The sequence below is a fragment of the Falco biarmicus genome (assembly GCF_023638135.1).
Source record: "Falco biarmicus isolate bFalBia1 chromosome 21 unlocalized genomic scaffold, bFalBia1.pri SUPER_21_unloc_1, whole genome shotgun sequence".
NCBI classification, from domain to species: Eukaryota; Metazoa; Chordata; class Aves; order Falconiformes; family Falconidae; genus Falco; species Falco biarmicus.
Genome location: NW_026611664.1, coordinates 1,289 through 22,923, shown reverse-complemented (window position 1 = coordinate 22,923; position 21,635 = coordinate 1,289). Strand labels below are relative to the sequence as shown.

General features: G+C 60.5%; 2 protein-coding genes across 2 annotated transcripts; one reads left to right on the top strand and one right to left on the bottom strand.

Annotated features, from left to right (window-relative positions):
* Window positions 1–870: 870 nt before the first annotated feature.
* LOC130143279 (zinc finger protein 850-like) lies at window positions 871–14,730 on the bottom strand. Its single transcript, XM_056325979.1, is given in 8 exon segments — window positions 871–1,754; window positions 1,756–2,093; window positions 2,096–2,386; window positions 3,973–4,141; window positions 5,463–5,583; window positions 5,720–5,795; window positions 12,133–14,464; window positions 14,659–14,730. Coding segments are annotated over 7 exon segments (3,951 nt in total). The 5' UTR covers window positions 14,444–14,464; window positions 14,659–14,730; the 3' UTR covers window positions 871–1,109.
* A 1,326-nt stretch (window positions 14,731–16,056) lies between these two features.
* Window positions 16,057–20,787, top strand: LOC130143281 (zinc finger protein 572-like). Its single transcript, XM_056325983.1, is given in 7 exon segments — window positions 16,057–16,175; window positions 17,736–17,863; window positions 18,132–18,623; window positions 18,626–18,916; window positions 18,918–18,981; window positions 18,984–19,225; window positions 19,227–20,787. Coding segments are annotated over 5 exon segments (1,056 nt in total). The 5' UTR covers window positions 16,057–16,175; window positions 17,736–17,863; window positions 18,132–18,371; the 3' UTR covers window positions 19,434–20,787.
* The last annotated feature ends 848 nt before the right edge of the window (window positions 20,788–21,635 follow it).

Sequence of the window (21,635 nt, the reverse complement as noted above, 5' to 3'; positions counted from 1 at the left end):
GAACCGCGCTGGTTCGAGGCAGCCCCGGGGTGGGGGGAGGGGGTCGTTTGGAGTGTTATTATTTTTCCGGCGAGTAAAATTTATCCCCCCCCCCTCCCCCTCCACTTCCATGTGGTTTTATTCGCTCCGTTGCACCCGGGGTACCCCTCCCCCCCCCCTCCCCGATATTCTGGGATCTGGGGAAGGGTTGGAAACTTCCAGGCGGGAACAACGGCTTTGGGAACGGGATTGTTGCGGCCCCGTGGCGGCGGTTTTGCTTCCTGAGGTTTTAAAAATCCATCGCAGGGACAGGGTCGAATCACCGAAGCTTGAAAAACGCAGGGAATAGCCCCAAATATTATTAACGTGAATAAAAATCACCGTTATTAGTAATTACGTTCGCATTCCCGCCCTAAATTCTCCTTATTCATGGCTAAAAAAAATTACAGCTTTTAAAAGTATCTCCATTCCCCTCTGAATTCCCCTCTTAATTCCCCAAAGGGTCGATTTTAATGAGTTCAATTTGCCCGTTTACTTGATTTTTTAAAAAAAAAGAATAATAATACAGATTTCCTTTGGAGCAGCGTTGCGTTTTGGGGTAACATCAGGCTGTTTTGGGGGGCACAAAGTGTTGTTCCTGCTCTTTCCCTGGATTTCGCCCGGCATTTCAGAGCCAGCTTGAAGGATTTGCAGGGAAAAAACAGGAATTTGGGGGGAAATAGGGAAAAATGGGGAGGGGGGGGGGGTCAGTGCCTTGATTTTGCTTGGGGAAGGGGCCCAGGAGACCGGGACACACCCCCCACACCCCCCAGAATTGGGGTATCCTGGGGTTTATGGCTGGGAAGGGATGAAGCTGGTGCACCCCCACACCCCCCCCCCCCCCCACAAGGATTTGGGGGTGCTGTTGCTGGCCCCCCACCCCAAAACGCAGCGGGATAGGGCGCCCAGCACCCCAAGGGATTTGGGGGTCCCCTCACCCCAAAACACGGTGGGGGGAGGCGCCCATCGCCCAAACAGATACGGGGGGTCCCCATCTCATGCATCCAGCATGGGGGGGGGGGAACCGGGAATCCCCCACCGAGCCGTTTGCATCTGAAGTGACAAATACATTTTTGGGGTCAGCCCCCACTTTAGGGTGCCCCCCCCCCCCCCCCACACACTTTTTTTTGGGGGGGGGAGCGATCCTCAGGAGAACCTACGGGGGCAATTCCTCCTCCTGCCCTTGTTTTTTCTCGCCTCCCGAGCTCCATCCCGAATTTTTTTCCTCGCCGGGGGGTTGGGGACGCGGGTGGCTGGTGGAGCCGCTGGTGTTTGAGCAAACTGGAGCGGACGCTGAACCTCTTCCCGCAAGCCGGGCAGGGATACGGCTTCTCTCCCGTATGGATCCGTCGATGCCGACGGAGGTTGGAGCTTTGGACGAAGCGTTTCCCGCAAGCCGGACACTCGTAGGGTCGTTCTCCCGTATGGAGCCGCTGATGGATGACGAGGACGGAGCGAGCGCGGAAGCCTTTCCCGCATTCTCCGCATTTATAAGGTTTTTCTCCCGTGTGTAATCCCTGATGTCGGACCAAACTGGAGCTGACCCGAAAAAGTTTCCCGCACTCCGAACACCTATAGGGGGTCTCGCCGGCGTGGGATCGCTTATGGATTAGAAGATCCGAGCTCTGGACGAAGCTTTTCCCGCACTCCGGGCACTTGTAGGGTTTTTCTCCCGTGTGCCGCCCTTGGTGTCGGGTGAGATGGGATCGTTCGTTAAAGGATTTCCCGCAAAAACGAGCAGGAAAAGGGTTTTTCGCCCGTGTGGGTTCGACGGTGTTGGATGAGATCCGAGCTTTGCCCGAAGCTTTTCCCGCATTCCGGACATTTGTAGGGTTTTTCTCCGGTGTGGATACGTTGATGACGGAAAAGATTGGAACGAGCGCTGAAACATTTCCCGCATTCGGAACAGACGTAGGGAATATCATCCGGGCGGCTCCGGGAGCGCGGGATACGATCAGCCTTCAAGCTTTTCCCGTAAGGAATTTCCATCCCGTGCAGGCGCTGATGGCGGAGGAGGTTGGAGCGGCGGCTGAAGCATTTCTGGCATTCGGGACAGCGGTGGGGGTTTTTCCCCCGTGTGGGTTTTTTTGATGGGAATTCAGGTGGGAATTCCAGGTAAAAGTTTTCCCACATTTCAAACAGGGATAAGGACGTTCCCCAGAGTGGATGCGTTGGTGGCGGAGGAGGTAGGCGCTGTGGTTGAAGCTCTTCCCGCACTCGGTGCATAAAAACCTCTTCTCCCTCGGGATTGGGTCCTCCGGGGCGTCAAACCCCTTTCCAGGGGGGGAGGGGATGAGCCGAATCCGTTCCCGGGGGATTTTCCTGGTGGACCGATGTTGCTGGTTCCAGTGCTGGGCTGGTCCCTCACCTGCTGGGAGATCGGGGATGAAGGCAGGGAGGGATGGGGAGGGATTTGGGAGGAGGGAAGAGGGGGAGGGAGGGATTTGGGAGGGGGAAAGGGGGGGATGGGGAGGATTTGGGAGGGGGGAAAGGGGGGGATGGGGAGGGATTTGGGAGGAGGGAAGAGGGGGAGGGGAGGGATTTGGGAGGAGGGAAGAGGGGGATGGGGAGGGGACGGATTTGGGAGGAGGGAAGAGGGGGAGGGGGGGGATTTGGGAGGGGGAAAGGGGGGGATTTGGGAGGCGGAAAGAGGGGGAGGGGGGGGATTTGGGAGGAGGAAAGGGGGGGATTTGGGAGGCGGAAAGAGGGGGAGGTGGGGATTTGGGAGGAGGAAAGAGGGGGGGATGGGGGGGATTTGGGAGGAGGAAAGAGGGGAGGGGGGATTTGGGAGGAGGAAAGAGGGGGATGGGGAGGGATTTGGGAGGAGGAAAGAGGGGGATGGGGAGGGATTTGGGAGGAGGAAAGAGGGGGATTTGGGAGGCGGAAAGAGGGGGATGGGGAGGGATTTGGGAGGAGGAAAGAGGGGGGATGGGGAGGGATTTGGGAGGAGGAAAGGGGGGGAAGATTTGGGAGGCGGAAAGAGGGGAGGGATTTGGGAGGAGGAAAGGGGGGGAATTTGGGAGGCGAAAGAGGGGAGGGATTTGGGAGGGGGAAAGGGGGATTTGGGAGGAGGAAAGAGGGGGATGGGAGGGATTTGGGAGGAGGAAAGGGGGATGGGGAGGGATTTGGGAGGCGGAAAGAGGGGGATGGGGAGGGATTTGGGAGGCGGAAAGAGGGGGATTGGGAGGGATTTGGGAGGAGGAAAGAGGGGGGATGGGGAGGGATTTGGGAGGCGGAAAGAGGGGGATGGGGAGGGATTTGGGAGGCGGAAAGAGGGGGATGGGGAGGGATTTGGGAGGCGGAAAGAGGGGGATGGGGAGGGATTTGGGAGGAGGAAAGAGGGGGGATGGGGAGGGATTTGGGAGGAGGAAAGAGGGGGGATGGGGAGGGATTTGGGAGGAGGAAAGAGGGGGATGGGGAGGGATTTGGGAGGAGGAAAGAGGGGGATGGGGAGGGATTGGGAGGAGGAAAGGGGGAATTTGGGAGGCGGAAAGAGGGGAATTTGGGAGGGGGGAAAGGGGGATTTGGGAGGAGGAAAGAGGGGGATGGGGAGGGATTTGGGAGGAGGAAAGGGGGGAATTTGGGAGGCGGAAAGAGGGGAGGGATTTGGGAGGGGGAAAGGGGGATTTGGGAGGAGGAAAGAGGGGGATGGGGAGGGATTTGGGAGGAGGAAAGGGGGGAATTTGGGAGGCGGAAAGAGGGGGAGGGGGGATTTGGGAGGAGGAAAGAGGGGGATGGGGAGGGATTTGGGAGGAGGAAAGAGGGGAGGGGAGGGATTTGGGAGGGGGAAAGGGGGATTTGGGAGGAGGAAAGAGGGGGAGGGGGGATTTGGGAGGCGGAAAGGGGGGGAGGGGGAGATCTGGGGGGAGGCAGCGAAGGGTTCCCAATGCCTGAGTGCGGCACCGTGGGAATGGGGGAGGTTTTGCGGGGTCGGGGGGATGTGGAGCCACTCACCCGGCGAGGCCGATGCCTCGCGGTTCTGCATGGCTGGTGAAACCCCCTCCTCCTCCAGCCCCCGAAACAGCAAACGCCTCCGTCGGTCCCTGCGATCCCCCAAACCAGGAGGGATCCAGGGATGGGCAGGGGGTTGCGAGGTCCCTCGGGGGGGGTCCCCATTCAGACCCTGGAGGGATAAAGGGGGTTGTGTTAGCTGGTGTGATGGTTAAAGGGGCCCAGCATCCCCCTGGAAGGGCTCGGGAGCCCCTTCACCGGTACCCAACGGAATCCGGGAGAGGAGTGGGAGGGAAATGCCGAGGCTGGGGGGCTCTAGTTGGGGTTCAGAGTTGGGATGGTCCCTGGTATTGGGGGTGAGGGATCAGCTCCCCCATTATGTCCTGACCTGGGCAGGCCTGGGACTGAGCTGAGCATCCCTGGGGTCAGGTGGAGCATCCCTGGGATCCGCTGGGGCATCCAGGGTGGAGCAGAGCATCCCTGGGACCAGGCAGAGCATCCCCCGGGCCAAGCCGAGCCGCTCTGGTACCCAGCACCTTCAGGGCCGTGCAAAGCATCCCCGAGACAGGTGCTGAGCATCCCTGGGATGGCGAAAAGCATCCCTGGGACTGGCCAAGGTGTCCCAGGACCAGGAAAAGCGTTCCCACGACTAAGATGAGCACCACTGGGACCCAGCAGAGCATCCCTGGGAGAGGGAAAAAGCATCTCTGGGACCAGGTAGTGCATCCCCTGGACCAGGAAAAACATCTCTGGACCAGGTATGCATCTCCTGGACTGGGAAAGGCATCCCCCGGGCCGGGTAGGGCATCCCTGAACCGGGAAGAACATTTCTGGACCGGGTAGGGCTTCCCATGGATCGGGAAGAGCATCTCTGAACCGGGAAAAGCATCCCGTGGACCGGGAAAAGCATCCCGTGGACCAGGAAAAGCATCCCCTGGACCAGTTAAAACATCTCCAAACCGGGTAGGGCATCCCCCGGACCGGGAAGAGCATCCCCTGGACCGGGTAGGGCATCCCCGAACCGGGAAAAGCATCCTGTGGACCGGGTAGGGCATCCCGTGGACTGGGAAGGGCATCCCGTGGACCGGGAAGGGCATCTCCGAACCGGGAAATGCATCTCCGAACCGGGAAAAGCATTCCGTGCACTGGGAAATGCATCTCCGAACCGGGAAAAGCATCCCGGGGACCAGGAAGAGCATCCCCTAGACCGGGAAGGGCATCCCGTGGACCGGGGTAAGGCATCTCCGAACAGGGAAAATGCATCTCCGAACCGGGAAAAGCGTCCTGGGACTGGGAAAAGCATCCCGTGGACCGGGTAGGGCATCTCCGAACCGGGAAAAGCATCCCGGGGACCGGGTAGGGCATCTCCGAACCGGGTAAGGCATCTCCGGACCGGGAAAAGCATCCCGGGACCGGGTAAGGCATGTCCGGACCGGGAAAAGCATCCCGGGACCGGGTAGGGCATCTCCGGACCGGGAAAAGCATCCCGGGACCGGGTAGGGCATCTCCGGACCGGGAAAAGCATCCCGGGGACCGGGTAGGGCATCTCTGAACCGGGAAAAGCGGCCCGGGACCGGGAAAAGCATCCCGTGGACCGGGTAGGGCATCTCCGAACTGGGAAAAGCATCCCGGGACCGGGTAGGGCATCTCCGGACCGGGTAAGGCATCTCCGGACCGGGAAAAGCATCCCGGGTCCCCCCCGCGTCCGGCCGGAGCCCCTCCCGAAGCCGCCCCCCGCCTCCCCCGGTACCTGCCGGCTCCGACCTCCCCCTCCGCTTCCTCCGGGAGGGGCGGCCCTTTCCTGTGTCCTCCCACACCGAGCCGGCCTGCAACAGGCGCCGGGGAGCGGGGGGAGGGGGGTTCACGTGGAGGGGGGGGGGGGTCCAGTCATCCGGCTGCCTCCCCCGAGCATCCTCGGGGGCGCTGGGGGGGCAGGCGGGGTGCGGAGGAGGGGGTCGGCGGGGTAGTTCCCCGTTTTTCCGTGGAAATAGCGGATTTCCTACGGGAATCGAGGCAGATTGTTTTGTACGATCGTTAAAATAAAAAAAATAAAGGGGGGGGGGGGTGCGGCGGGGGTTGAAGGGGGTCCCCAAAGCATTGCCCGCCCCCCAAGAATGAAGCCCTGAGCTCCACCAAGCCCCGATGGCAGAAAAAGGTGGGAAATTGGGAAGCTCCTTTTTATTTTCCCCCTTTTCCCTCCGAAATCGGGCACAAATCAGGAAAAAAAACCCAAAAAAAACACCCATTAAATTTAGCTTCATCCTTAAAAAAAAAGCCCCATCTTTTAAAATTTTTTTTTGGGTGCTGCCCTCCTGTGAGAAGTTGGGCACAATGATCCTTACGGATCCCTTCCGACTTGAGATATTCCACGATGGGAGAAGGTGTTGGCCACGATGGGAGAAGGTTGGCCACGGTGGGAGAAGGTTGGCCACGGTGGGAGAAGGTTGGCCACGATGGGAGAAGGTTGGCCACGGTGGGAGAAGGTGTTGGCCACGATGGGAGAAGGTGTTGGCCACGGTGGGAGAAGGTGTTGGCCACGATGGGAGAAGGTGTTGGCCACGGTGGGAGAAGGCTGGCCACGATGGGAGAAGGTTGGCCACGATGGGAGAAGGGGTTGGCCACGATGGGAGAAGGGGTTGGCCACGATGGGAGAAGGGGTTGGCCACAATGGGAGAAGGTTGGCCACGATGGGAGAAGGTTGGAAGAGGCTTCCTGGAGCTGGTCCACCTTTGGAGATGCTGAAGGATATGGACGTGGGTCTAGAAGTCCTTGCTTGAGCTGGTTGGAGTGGATCATCTCCAGGTCTTGGCTCCAAACCTCCATCCACCGGGGATGTGGGGGGGGTTTGGTGGGACACTTTGGGATCCTGCATCAGCACCTCTGTCCTTGCAGGTGACAGGACCGTGGATGGTGAGGAGGATGGAGCCCGAACCCTGATGGAGCCCGAACCCTGATGGAGCCCGAACCCTGATGGAGCCCAACTCTTCTCCGTGATGCCGGAGGAGGCAGGGATGGGGACGCTGCAGGAGCAGCACGGATGTCCTCGTCACACGGATGTTGGGTTCTTTAGAGCCTGTGGTTGTATCTGACTTTCTCGAAGGAACAAAGGAACCAAGCTCACCTCAGCGTCGTGTGGAGAAACCCAAGACAGGAGCCACCTCTGCAGCTGCTCCGGGGCAAGATGCTTCCCCCCGACACGGCTTTTCCTCGCCGGCTATTTTTGGCTTTGCTGGAGTGGTTGGATTTGCCCTTCAGGGAACAACCCGTGTGAAACCTTTGGGTTTGGGAGGACATCACAATCGTTTGATGTTGCTCCCCCATATCCCTCTTCATCCCGGTTTTTTTTCCCCCCAGATTAAGACTTTGGAGGCAGTTTTGTTCCATTTTTATAATTTCCCCGTAGCACAGCCACCACAATTACTCCAGCATTAAAAAAAAAAGAAATTCCTACATCCTTTTTATGCATTTATTAAGACACTTATCCATGGAAACCTTCCCCAAAGAAATGTAGGAATATATACGTGTTCCACGCAGACCCCTTCCCCCCAACCCTGGCAGCAATTTAATTAAGACAACAGAAATTTAATATCAATCTAAAAATAAAGACCCCACCCCGTTCCCCTCCTGGCAGCGTTCCCCCCCGCAGATGTTTCCTCAGAACCTTCTGCTCCAGCAGAGCCAAGTCCAGGACTCTGGGGGGGGAGGTTCTTGGGTTGGACCCCAAAATTGGGTCGTGCCCAGGGGGTCTGTGCCCCATGGCAGAGCTGTGGGGTGGTGATGGGGCTGGCACCGGCTCCTCGTCCCTGGGGTGGGTGCGGGGACAGTGGCTGAGGGAGCAGTGTCCCCTGGGGTTGGGGGGGTTGCACTTGGGGTGCTCAGCCCTTCCCCAATCCATGGGGTGGGAGGGGGTCTGCTCTTCTTCCCCAGTAAGTCCTCCAAGGTGTTGGTGCTGCTCGCTTCTCCCCAGGGACCTGCTTGGGAAGTGATGCTTTGAGCTGTGAACCCCTTTGAGGATGTCCTGAACCCCTTGGAGATGTGCTGAACACCTCTGAGACATGCTGAACCCTTTTGGAGACATCCTGGACCCCTTGGAGATGTCCTGCAGAGCCACCCTAAAAAAAAAAAACATTTTGGAGGCTGAAGGTACCCGGGGGCATTAACTACCCTGACCATGCCCACTTGGGACCCCCACCACCCCCTGCCCACGGCCTAGGGGCTCTATTGAAGCCCAACCCTGGGGATCTTCATCCTTCTGCAGAATTCTTGGTGGAGCATCCATGCGCGACCTGCGCCGTGGGCTGCCATCCTGGCTTGCCCTTGGCTTGGTGGGTTGTGGCCATGGTTGGTGGTGCCCCTTGGAGTCTTGGGGGTGGGTGGGTGGGTTAATTTACTTTCTTCTCCTTGGGGTTCACTGGCAGATGTTTGGAGCATCCCTAGGGACACGGTGGGACCCAATCCTCCCCCACGGCCCGAATGGAGTGGCCTTTTGGGGTTAAAAAGGTGGTTTTGGTGCCACTGCCCTCTTGGCTACCCAAGTGGCCGTGACTGAAGGGCTCAGCTGGTGAAGGCTTGACACTTCCCTCCGCCCCGACACATTTTTACTGGATTTGTGGGCATCTTGCACCGGAAAACGCACATTTTGAACTGCAGGGTTAGTGGCAACTGGGCTTCCACCTGGGGCAACCCAACTGGAAACCCAACCAAAAGGAAAAAGGGGAGAAAAAAACCCTTGGAAAACTGGATCTTGATGTGGTTTGAAGCCCTCCAAAGCCAATGGAAGAGGAACGACCCCGGGAAAAGGACTGCAGCACTGCCGGGGTAGCTAGGCTCTAATTTATTACTACTCATGGAAAGAAAGCGACTCCAAAAAAAAAAAAAAAATATTAAAAATAAAAATAAGACGCGAGCCGTGGTGACGAGGCGAGGCGGTCCCCGAAAGCGGACACGGAGGGGACCGTTGACAAGCAGCACAGCGACACGTCCATGCCGGTTTCGGAAGCACGGACAACACCAGAAAATATATAAATTTCACTTAAATCACAGTTTGGTGTGGGTTCCCACCCCCCTCCCCCCCAGCATATACCCGCTGAAGTTCTTCGTCCTCTTTTCGGGGTGGCTTTTGTCCCTTGTGGCTCCGTTGGGGACCCTGCGCCCCATGGCACGGTCACCGTGTCCTCCTAAAACAATTATTTGAACCTTGGGGGAAGGTTCTAGACTTCATCCCTGCCCCTCCTCTTCCTCCCCCTTCCCCACATTCCATTCATGAGGTCCTGGGCTCTGAAGAGTGGTGGGGAGGGGGTCTCCTCACATCCCCCCCCCTTGGTGACCCCACCCACAGAGCATTGGAGAGGTGACCAAGCCACATCATCTCACCATGCCCTTGATTTTGGGCTAATTTGGCCCAAATTGGCCAGAGAGCCCCAAGGCAGGACAGTGCCTGCGCGGGCAGCGTGTAATTAGCGTGCTCATTAATGCACAATTAGTCCAAGGGCATGGTGAGCACCAACAACATGCTCATTAATGCATAATTAATGCCTGGCTGGGGTGATTTGGAGGTGGGCGCCAAAAGCCACCCCCAACGGCAGCTCCCATTGACTGTTGGCCAAAATTGAGGCAAGAACATGAGACTTTGGGGCTCCTTCTAACGAGTTTCTTCCCCCAAAGTGGGGCTGGTGCTGCCTTCAGGGCAGCTCCCTGGGGGAACGTTGGGGATCTGAACCCGCTGGGGGTCTCTGGAGGGTCCCCCCACAATGCAAAGACAGAATTAACATCCTCGGTGACATCAGGGTTGGGCCAGCAGTGACATCTCAGTTGTGCCATCCCAGTTGTGTCACCGGTGACATCCTGGTTGAGCGACCGTTGACATCATGGTTGTACCATCAAGGACATCCTAGTTGTACCATCAAGGACATCCCGGTTGTGCCACCGGTGACATCCTGGTTGAGCAACCGTTGACATCATGGTTGTACCATCAAGGACATCCTGGTTGTGCCAGCAGAGATGTCCTGGTTCCACCATCAGTGACACCGCGGTGGTGGCATCGGTGACACCCCAGTTTTCAGCAGGGTAGGCCGGGAAGCCAGGCAGGTCCCCAGACACGTTGCATGGAGCCGGGGACAATCCTCAGGCCAGGGGATGGTGCAGCTCCGCATCCCGCTGTGCATCCCTTCTCCTCCATCCATCACACCTCCAAGCTTCACAATCCTTGAGCAAACACCCGGAGTCAATTCCTTCTGCTCTGGGCATTAATTTTTTATTTATTTTTTTTTTAATTCTTATTTTTTTCCACATCCAATGGTCTGGCAGCAATTCCCGGCACTGCCGCATCCGACGCCGGCTTGGCTCCCGCTTCCCGCAGCGCTGCCTGCCATGTACTCCGGTACTTCCTCGGGACGGTTGTTTTTACCCCTTTCTCTATTTTTATCACTGACTTTTTTTCATTCCATACATCCTTTGCTTTCTTTTCCTCCTTTTTCATTTTCTATATTTTTTTTTTCCATATTTTGACATTTTTCCTCTTTTTTTTTGCACCTACGTTACTACCTGGTCTGCTTGCCGATATTTATTTCTTCAATAAACGCGATGAGTCCTTCCCGTAGCATCTCTGCACCTCTTCAATTATTTCGTTTTCAGTCAAAACCTTCCCATTTCCAGCAATTTCAGCAACTTCTTACTTTTCCAAAAGTCTTATTTCACCTTTTTATTCTCTTTCGGGGAAAAAACCAAAGTCATTCTCAGCCTTAATTCTTTTTCTTCTGTATTTCTTTTGATGATTTTACATTTTGTGTGTAACCTTTTCTGGTTTTTTTTAGCAGTTTTTTGGGTTGTTTCTTCTTGAATTTTAAATTCTTCTGCATTTATTTTCCCCCGAGAAGCCCTCGCTCTCCCGGTAATGGGGAGGAATTGGAAAATGGGAGAAATCAGGATTTCAGGCAGCAAAAAAAAGCACTGCCGCCGCCTTTTCCTGATAGTACCGAAATGCGCCAAATCCCGCCCCGAGGGACGGAGCAAAAGCAAACATAAAAATTCAGGAAAACTAGTAATAATAATAATAATAATAATAAAAAAACCAAACCCCACCACAAATGCATGAAAGTTTTTGCAAAGTCCGTGTGGAAAAGGAAAAAAAACCCCAAACCCCACCAAAATATTCCATTAAGTGCCTGATCAAGGACATCACAAAATCGTGTGGTTTTGCCCAAAAGTTATTTTCTTTCTGAATGGAAAAAAATAATAAAAGAAAACCCTGACTGGCTCCGTTTCTGAGGAATGAGGTGGGATAAGACGAGCTCAGGGAGACGCTGCAGGAGACGAGGATGTGGAAATATCCCAGAGTCCCTTGCGGAAGCTCGGGGTGGGCAGAAGGTGATGTGGCAGCGTGGGAAAACCGCCGTTTTTTGCCATTTTTTCTCCCAAAATGCTCCAAGGTGGGACCAGAGGGTGGTATGTGGGTGGGGGGTGATGACGTGGAGCTACATCCGATGAGGAGCAGAGGGGCGAGGTGGGTTGAGCTGGGGGGGCACCGATGGGAGATGCTGGGTTGAGCGGTGGGGTGGGAAGTGGGGTGGCTTGGGTGGAGGTTGGGGTGCTGGTGTGGAGCTGGGGGGGATGCCGGGGGTGGGGGCACCCGGTGCCAGCAGCGCGCTCATTAATTATCCATAAAGGCTGAACGGCTCTGGGTGGGAATAAGCCCCCCAACACCGGGGCTTCGAGGCCGACCCAGGATGGGTGTTGGGCGAGCGGCTGGGGAGGCTGGGAAGAGGATGGAGCCGGGGGCTGTGGTCAGGGTTAGAGCAGCCGCCTCATCCCCTAATTAGATCGTTAATTAGCCACCGAGGCTGAAGGGCTCTGGGCAGGAGCAGCCCCCCCAGGGACGAGTCGTTGAGGCCAACGCCGGTTGGGTGTTGGGCGAGCGGCTGGGGAGGTTTGGGGGAAGGATGGAGCTGGGGCTGCAGCCAGGGTCCCTCGCGCCCCAATTAGCGAGATTATTAATTAGCCCCGAAGGCTGAAAGGCTCCGAGCAAGAACAGGCTCCCCAACAACGGGCCTTGGAGGTCAGCCCCAGCTGGGTGTTGGGCGAGCGGCTGGGGAGGTTGGGAGGAGGATGGAGCCACGGGATGAAGGGGACTCTCCCATCCTCTAATTAGAGAGATCGTTAATTAGCCACCGAGGCTGAAGGGCTCTGGGCAGGAGCAGCCCCCCCAGCGACGAGTCGTTGAGGCCAACGCCGGTTGGGTGTTGGGCGAGCGGCTGGGGAGGCTGGGAGGAGGACGGAGCCATGGCCAGGGCCGGGCACCGCTCAGTTGATCAGGGAGGGGGTCTGGGCCCCCCGAGGCGGGGGCCGAGGGGAACGACGGGTGGGGGAAGGCGCGGGCAGGGAAGGACAGGGCCCACGGCAGGTCCAGCGCGGGGCTGGACAGGGAAGGGGATGGGCAGGGGCGAGGGGGAGGCGGGGAAGGGAGGGCAGCGAGGGGATGGGGGCCACCGAGCCCCCCAACGGCGGCGAGAAGGTGGCGCCGGAGAAGGCGCCGGAGGGGGGCAGAGGGCTGGCGGCGGCGGCGGCGGCGCTGGCAGCGGCGGCTTTGGGCTTGTCCCCGGCGTGGGGTGCGCTGGTGCCGGTTGAGGTGGGAGCTGCGGCTGAAGCACTTGCCGCACTCGGGGCACTTGTAGGGCTTCTCGCCGGTGTGGACGCGCTGGTGGATGGTGAGCTCCGAGCGCTGGATGAAGCTCTTGCCGCACTCGGAGCACTGGTAGGGCTTCTCGCCCAGGTGGATGCGTTGGTGCTTGATGAGGTTGGAGGAGACGCTGAAGCATTTGCCGCAGACGTTGCACTTGTAGGGTTTCTCCCCGGTGTGCATCCGGCGGTGCTTGGTGAGGTCCGACTTCTGGATGAAACCCTTCCCGCAGTCGGGACACTTGTAGGGCTTCTCGCCAAGGTGGGTCCGTTGGTGCTTGATGAGGTTGGAGCGGACGCTGAAGCTCTTCCCGCAGTCCCCGCACTTGTAGGGCTTCTCTCCCGTGTGCATCCGCCGATGCTTCACCAACGCCGAATTTTGCCCAAAGCTCTTCCCGCATTCGGGACAGGTATAGGGTTTCTCCCCGGTCTGCGTCCCTTGGTGCTTGACGTTCTCTGCCCGGTAAGTGAAGCTCTTCCCACACTCGCTGCACTTATGGGTCCTCTCCGGCGCCGGTCGGGCGCGGGCACCCCAAAGAAAGCTCTTGCCGCAATCGGTGCATTTACAGGCTCGTTCGGTGGTGGTGGTCAACAGCCGCCGGCGCTTGTTGGAGGCCAAGAAGCTCTTCCCGCAGTCGGTGCACTGGCAGGGCTGCTCGGCACCGGCGTGGACCCGTTGGTGCCTCTCCAAGTGGGAGCTCTGGGAGAAGCTCTTCCCACAATCGCCGCAGCGGTAGGGCTTCTCACCCATGTGGATACGGCGATGCCGGTCCAGGTGGGAGCTCCAGGCGAAGCTCTTGCCGCAGTCCCCGCACTGGTAGGGTTTGCCGGCGGCATGGCTGCGTTGGTGCTGCAGCAAGGCGGCGTTCAAGCCGAACCCCTTCCCGCACTCCCCGCACTTGTAGGGCTTCTCGCCGGCGTGGGTGCGCCGGTGCTTGGCCAACGCCGCGCTCTTGGTGAAGCCCTTCCCGCACTCGCTGCACTGCAAGGGCTTCTCGGGGCTTTTGGAACCTTCGGCGCCGCGGGGAACCGGGCAGCGCCCGCAGTCGGTGCAACGGCAAGCGGGTTCGCCGGCCACGGCGTGGGTCCGGCGATGCCGGTCGAGGTGGGAGCTCCAACTGAAGCTCTTCCCGCACTCCGGGCAGGCGTAGGGCTTTTCGCCGGTGTGGATCCGGCGATGCCGCTCCAGATGCGAATTCCAGTTGAAGCCCTTCCCGCAATCCCCACATTTGTAGGGTTTTTCCTCCAGGTGTAATTTTTGGTGCTTGACCAAACTGGCACTGGCTGGGAAACTCTTCCCGCAGACGCCGCATTGGCAAGGCGCCGTGCCGGCACCGGCGCCGGCGTGCACCCGTTGATGCTGGATGAACGCTGAGCCCACGCTGAAGGTCTTGCCGCAGTCGGGGCACTTGTAGGGTTTCTCACCGGCGTGCCGGCGTTGGTGGGTGATGAGGGTTGAGCTGAGCCGAAAACATTTGCCGCATTCAGGGCATTTATGGGGGCGTTCGGTGCCTCGCCGGCGTTTGTTGAAGGCTGAAGCGAAAGCCAACGCTTTGCCGCAGTCGTGGCAGCGGCCGTGGCCAAGCAAGCTGCGCGGCGGAAATTTCTTGAAGCCTCGGTGGCCGGATTTTGCCTGTCGCTTGCCCGATGGCTTTCGGGGCTGGTTCTCTGGTTTTTGGGGACCATCGCTGGGCTTCGTCCCCTCCGCGCTGGTGGGGCTGGTCCCCTTGGGCTTCCCCGCTGGCGTCGCCTCGGTGTCGACCTTCTCCAGCTCGCCCGGGTGGTGGATCTTCCTCTTCATTCTCGCTCAACAACCCATCGTCTAGAGGGAAGAAGGGGGGTGAGGATCCGGCCCCGCCACCGGAACACTCCCCAGTTGGCTGCCCGCATCCCCCCGGCATCGCCACGGTTGTATCTGGCTTCTCCCCGACCCCGTCCCACACCGACCACCCCATGGTTTTGGGGCTTCCAAACCACGTTCCCCGGTCATCACCACCGGCACCATGGGTGACTTACCCGACACCAGCCCCCCTCCTCCGGTGGGATTCGGCGAAGGCGGTGATGCGCGGCCAACTGATGGCGATTTCCCTCCGCTGGGGGAGACAGTTGGACACCGGTTTACAGCTCTTCTCCCCCCCCCAAAATTATAACGCCAGGATGGGGGTGGCCAAGGGCACTGGGAATGGGGTCCCGGTTGAAACCCCCACCCCTCTATTTAAGCCCAACCCTGGCGATGGTGGTTGTTTGTACACCAGTAGGAATTCAGCCACTCGTTAAGGCCAATTAATTTAATTTTACTCTCCTTGAAGAATAATAAATGAGGGGAAATTAAGAGCTCACCCAGGGAGATGACGCTCTCGTAGCTCTCCTGCATCTCGTCCCAGTGGTCCAGGCTCGTCCTGGTGCCGGCACGTTGGGGTTGGTTGTTTGTTTTTTTTTTTTTGGGGGGGGGGGGGCGGGGGTCTCACCAGTCCCTGCAACACAAACAGCTCCAGTTCAGGTATCGTGGTTTCACGGGGAGGGGGGGGCGCACCCCCAGACTGGGTCCCCCCTCCACCTCCAGCTGGATGTATGGCTCGTATAGGGGGTCCCCACCTGGGTAGCGATGGGTGCGCCCCCCCCCCCCCCCCCCAGGGTGCTTCACCCCAAAGCCCCCCCCAGTACATACCTTGGGGGAAGGACCCTCCCTCCCCCCCCCTCCCCCCCAGGGTCGGGGAGCACTAAATAACGGGTGGGGGTGTCCCCAGGGAGTGGGGGTGGGGATGGGGGGGTTAAATGCAACCAAGGGGTGGAAATTAAAGGGGGGGGGGGGCGCGGATTAAAATGCAACAGGGCTGGGGGGAAAATGAGAATCGTGGTTGGATGCAAAGAGGGGAGAAACGGGGGGGTCGGTGGGGGCAGGTGGGTGCAGAGGGGGGTCGGTGGGTGCAAGAAGAGGTTTTTTTGGGGGGGGTGATAAAAACAACGCGGCTGGACGCGGGGGCGGGGGGAGGGGAAACGCGAGCGAGGTGAAGGCGGGGAGGGGGGTGTAAAATAGAGGGGGGTGGGCGAGGGGAGGATGGGGAGCACCCCCCCTTCCCCATCTCCGGGGGGGGGGAGGGGGGCGTCGGGGGTGCGGCCGGGCGGGGCCGTGTGTCCGTGTCCGTGCCGCCCCCCCCCTCCCCCCAACCCCGGGGGTCTCCCCCGTTACCTGGTACCGGGGAGCGGAGGGATGCGGAGGCGCTGGAGCACCGGGGGGGGGGGAGGGGGGGGGAAAGGGGGGGGGGAATTGGGGGAGGGGAGGGGGGGAGAAGCGAGGGTGGGGGGGCGACGCCGGGGCTGTTGCACGCCGGCTCGGTGAGCCCGGACACACAGGAAGGGGATGGAGCAACCGGGACCCGGCGGGGGGGGCACAGACAGGAAGGGGGGGGGGGGGACACGGCCTCGAGCTGGAGCCACCGGGACCGAAGGGAACGGACCCCCGGAGTCGCCTTTGTGGTCCTTAGGGGTCGCTGTGGGTCCCCACCCCCTCCCTGCCCGGCCCGGGGGGGCAGGTAACGGGGAGCTCCCCCCCCCCCCCCCCGTAACACGCACGGAGCGGGGGGGAGTGTGTGGGGGGGCGCTCCCGGCGCCGCCCGGCTTTGTCCCTGGGTGGGGGGAGGGAGGATGGAGGGAGGGGGGGTCCCGTCCATCCCCTATAGACCCCGGGGGGGATGGGGATAGGGGGGCGGGGGGGGGCCCGTCCATCCTGTGTAGAGCCAGGGGGGAGCAGGGATGGGGGGCCGGGGGGGTCCCCTCCATCCCCTATAGCCCCAGTGGGGTCCCCTCCATCCCCTATAGAACCAGGGGGGACCAGAGATGGGTCTGGGGGGGTCCTGTCCATGCCTATAGCCCCAGTGGGGTCCCCTCCATCCCCTATAGACCCAGGGGGGAGCAGGGATGGGGTCCGGGGGGGTCCCCTCCATCCCCTATAGACCCGGGGGGGAGCAGGGATGGGTCTGGGGGGGTCCTGTCCATGCCTATAGCCCCAGTGGGGTCCCCTCCATCCCCTATAGACCCGGGGGGGAGCAGGGATGGGTCTGGGGGGGTCCTGTCCATGCCTATAGCCCCAGTGGGGTCCCCTCCATCCCCTATAGACCCAGGGGGGAGCAGGGATGGGGTCCGGGGGGGTCCCCTCCATCCCCTATAGACCCCAGGGGGGAGCAGGGATGGGTCTGGGGGGGGTCCTGTCCATGCCTATAGCCCCAGTGGGGTCCCCTCCGTCCCATATAGACCCAGGGGGGGAGCAGGGATGGGTCTGGGGGGGGTCCTGTCCATGCCTATAGCCCCAGTGGGGTCCCCTCCATCCCCTATAGACCCAGGGGGGGAGCAGGGATGGGGTCCGGGGGGGTCCCCTCCATCCCCTATAGAGCCGGGGGGGAGCAGGGATGGGTCTGGGGGGGTCCTGTCCATGCCCTATAGACCCAGTGGGGTCCCCTCCGTCCCCTATAGACCCCAGGGGGGAGCAGGGATGGGGTCCGGGGGGTCCCCTCCATCCCCTATAGACCCGGGGGGGAGGCAGGGATGGGTCTGGGGGGGTCCTGTCCATGCCCTGTAGTCCCAGTGGGGTCCCCTCCGTCCCCTATAGACCCAGGGGGGAGCAGGGATGGGGTCTGGGGGGGTCCTCTCCATCTCCTATAGAGCCGGGGGGGAGCAGGGATGGGTCTGGGGGGGCCCTGTCCATGCCTATAGCCCCAGTGGGGTCCCCTTTGTCCCCTATAGACCCGGGGGGAGCAGGGATGGGTCTGGGGGGGGTCCTGTCCATGCCCTGTAGTCCCAGTGGGGTCCCCTCCGTCCCCTATAGACCTTATGGGCAGTGGGGATGGGGGACCAGGGCGGTCTCCTCCATCTCACCGGGGGGGCCTGGTCCTGCCACCCCACGCTGGCCTCTGGTTGTCCCCTCCAGTGTCACCCACGGGGCCTGGGGCCACCCCACAAATGGAGACCCCCAAACTTGTCCTCATGCCGGGTGCTGGGACCCCTCCCCTGAACCCCAAGTTTCACCGAGCCGGCGGCGATGCTTTTTGGGGGGGGGGGGGCTGTGGGGTGGTGATGGGGTGGTCTTGGCTTTCCAGGGTCCCCGTGCCACTGGCCGAGGTGTGGGAATGGGCGATGGACCCCTGGGGGGCTGCAGAGCCAGAGCAGAAGGTGCTTTTTGAGGGTGAGGAGGAGGAGGATGCCCGCGACCCCCCAGTGATGCAGAGTAAGTATCGAGGAGGGTCGAGGTGGGGTGGGGTCCTCATTGCGCCCCAGCCTTGGGGAGGGCTTGGAGACCCTCCCTGAGCACCCAGATCCTGCAGCGTCCCCCCAGAATGGAACCCCCCGTCCTCGGTCCCTGCACCGAGAAGCTCAAAGTTCTGGGGTGCACCAGCCCAGCCCCCTTGATGTTCCCATGGGAAGGGGGTCTCCATCCCTGGTAGCCCCCCATCACTGGGACTGACCCCCATCTCCCCCCTCCTCCGCCACCCCAGCGACACCAAGCGACACCGAGAGGGACCCCCCGGCGGTGGGTGACCCTGAGATCGTAGATCTGGATACGGCCACCCTGTTGGGTCACGCCGAGGAGAGCCCACCGGGCGACCGCAGCCCGGCACGGGAGACCCTACGTTGGACCGTGGTCCAGCAGATTGACTCGCCCGGCGCGGCAGGAGGTCGGCGGGACCTGACCGGGGGCGGGAGCTGGTGCCTTCTCCAACTTCAAGAGCATCATCATGTTGCAGAAGAGTTACGAGTGCGGGGAATGCGGCAAGAGCTTCAGCTGCAGCTCCCACTTCAGCAAACACCGGCGGACCCACACCGGGGAGAAACCCTTCCTCTGCCTCCACTGCGGCAAGAGCTTCAACGTCAGCTCCAACCTCTACCGGCATCAACGGGCTCACGCCGCCGAACGGCCGGCTCCACCGGCTCCGCCGGCACGGCCCCGGGGGTTGCCGTATAAATGCGAGGAGTGCGGCAAGAGCTTTCCGCCGTAACAAGGAGCTGGTGACCCCACCAACGGTTGCACACCGGTCGCTTGCCCTTCCAGTGCGGTCACTGCGGTAAGAGCTTCAGTTGGAGCTCCCATTTTGACCGGCACCAGCGCATCCATACTGGGGAGAAGCCCTACCAGTGCCCTGAATGCGGTAAGCGTTTTAGCCGTAGCTCCCACCTCTACCGGCACCAACGCACCCACGCCGGCGGTCGCTCTTACATCTGCACCTACTGCGGGCGTAGTTTTGGTAGCACCCTCCATTTCGACCGGCACCAACGCACCCACCACCGGCCAACGACCCTACAAGTGCACCCTGTGCCGGAAAAGTTTTGGTGATGGGCCGGCGTTGGTCAACACCAACGTCTTCATCTGGGCGACGGTCCTTTCCGTTGCGAAGAGTGCGGTAAAGCCTTCGGCGCCCGCGCCCAATACGCCCGGCATTGGCGCAGCCTCCACGGCGGCGGTGAGAAACCCTACCGTTGCGGTGATTGCGGGAAGAGTTTCTCCTGGAGCTCCCATTGGGAACGACACCAACGTATCCACACCGGTGAACGACCCTACCAATGCGGGGACTGCGGCAAACGTTTCGGCCGGAACCTCCCACCTCTACCGGCATCAACGTACCCACGCCGGCGGGCAACCCCACATCTGTGCCGACTGCGGGAAGAGCTTCAACAGCACCCTACACTTCCATAAGCACCAACGGGCTCACGCCGGTCCCCCGGCACGCCTGTCCCCGATTGCGGCAAGGCGTTCGCCGACGGTTCGGCGTGGCCAAGCACCGCCGGGCGCACGCCGGTGAGAAGCCTTTCCCCTGCCCGCAGTGCGGCCGGCGTTTTGGCGTCAGCTCCCATCTTCACCGTCATCTCCGTAGCCACGGTGAGGAAGAGCCGCCGGAGGAGCCACCGGATGAGCTCACGCCCCGTTAACCGGGGGCGACTGGGGAGAAAGGGGGTGGGGGGGGAACGTAGGGTTGACCCCCCTGGGTGGCTCCCATCCCCCCACCGCTGCTGCGGGGTGCCGTGGGTAGCCCCCGTGCGTGATGGGTGCCACGGGGATGGGCGCTCCCAAGCCGGTGATGTCCCCCGGTGGCACCGACCCCCGGCCCCGAGGACGTAGTTTTCGTAGGGTAGAGTAGGAAGGTAGGGTAGATAGGGGAGGATGGAGATGGGGCTGGGGGGCCGAGTGGGAATTCGGGGGGGGGGGGAGGGTCCCCCTCCAGAAAATCAGACCTATTCCTGCCAGTGGACATCAGGACGTCCCAACCACGCTCCTTCTCCACGCGTAGGCCAGGAGAAACCACCTCCATGGGTGTTGGGGAAACGGTGCTGAGCGGGCTGGGGAGGCGCAGGAGGGAAGAGGATGGGGTTGGGGGCGGGGGAGATCCCACCGGCTCCTCGCCAAACTCGAAGACACCCCAAAATATCTGGGGTGGCTTCATGCCTTGCCCATCCCACCATCCCCATGCTGCCAGCCTTGACCAGCACCCAAAGCCGAGGCCTCCCAGCCGCGCTCGGGGCGTGATGATGCCGTCTACCGAATGACACCTTTTTGGGGCAAAACATCCCGATTTTGTGGCTCTGTGGTTAAGAAACGAGCCTGGGCGTCGGCTCCCAGCCACGCGCTGTGGTTTGGCTGCCGGCGCCGCTTCGGTGCGGACCCCGGCGTTGAGCGGTTTATTTAATGTATTTATTGTATTTATTCAGCGGGAGCCCACCTGGGGTTGGAGGACCCCACCGTGTGGGGGTGAGCTGGAGGCTGTGGGGGACAGGAGCAGGGACGAGGAAGGGGTTTGTCCCCAAGCGGGGATGCTCCCGGCTCCTCTTGGGTTGGCCAATCATTCGCCGTGCAGAGGAGAGCTCGCGGTGGGAATCCATCGGTGACGGGGAGGAGGTAGCACCACCCGTGGTTGGAAAGAAACCGCCAGGAGATCACGGGGAGCATCCCCCGCGGGTAATTCCCAGCTGAAAAGAGATGAACCCCTGGGGTGAACCTCAGGGATGGGAGCAGGACACAAATCCGGGGCATTTCCTGGCGTTTTTGGGGTTGCGGCCGCGCCGGCTGCCTGGTCCATCTCTTCCCAAGATGAGCAGGAGTTGTGTTTGTATTGTTGAATAAAAAATAGATTAGTGTAAAACCCGGCGGGTGGCTTCTGCTTCTCCTTGGAGGAGCTGTGGATCCCAGCTCTTCCCGTGCGGAAAACCAGAGGTTTTGGGGGTCACCTTAGGTAGGACGTCCAAAAATAACCCACCCCCCCCACCCCCCCATCGCGAGAAAACTCAACCAGCCTGGCAGCCTGCACCAGTTTACCGTCTGTGGTGGTGACGGTGAGTCACCTGCGGTTGAGGCTACGTTTGTCCCCCGACCTGTGGTGCCCCTCCCCAGGATGTCCTCCACTTCGGAAGGTCCCCCCCTTTCCCCAGCAATGTCCCCAGCTGACGCAGGCGGGGTTGTCCCAGATATACCCAACCCCAAACACCCCAAACCCTTCTGCCGTCACTGGGGTCCAGGAGGATCTCCATGGAGGAAGATCCTCAGCCGTCACTGGGTCCAGGAGGATCTCCATGGAGGAAGATCCTCAGCCTTCATTGGGTCCAGGAGGATCTCCATGGAGGAAGATCCTCAGCCTTCATTGGGTCCAGGAGGATCTCCATGGAGGAAGATCCTCAGCCCTTCATTGGGTCCAGGAGGATCTCCATGGAGGAAGATCCTCAGCCGTCACTGGGTCCAGGAGGATCTCCATGGAGGAAGATCCTCAGCCGTCACTGGGTCCAGGAGGATCTCCATGGAGGAAGATCCTCAGCCTTCATTGGGTCCAGGAGGATCTCCATGGAGGAAATCCTCTTGCCTCCGTTGGGTCCAGGAGGATCTCCATGGAGGAAGATCCTCTTTCCTTCATTGGGTCTAGAGAGGATCTCCATGGAGGGAGGTTCTCTTCCCACATTGGGTACTGGGCTGATCTCCATGGAGGGAGGTCTGCCTTTTTTGGGGTCCATGAGGATCT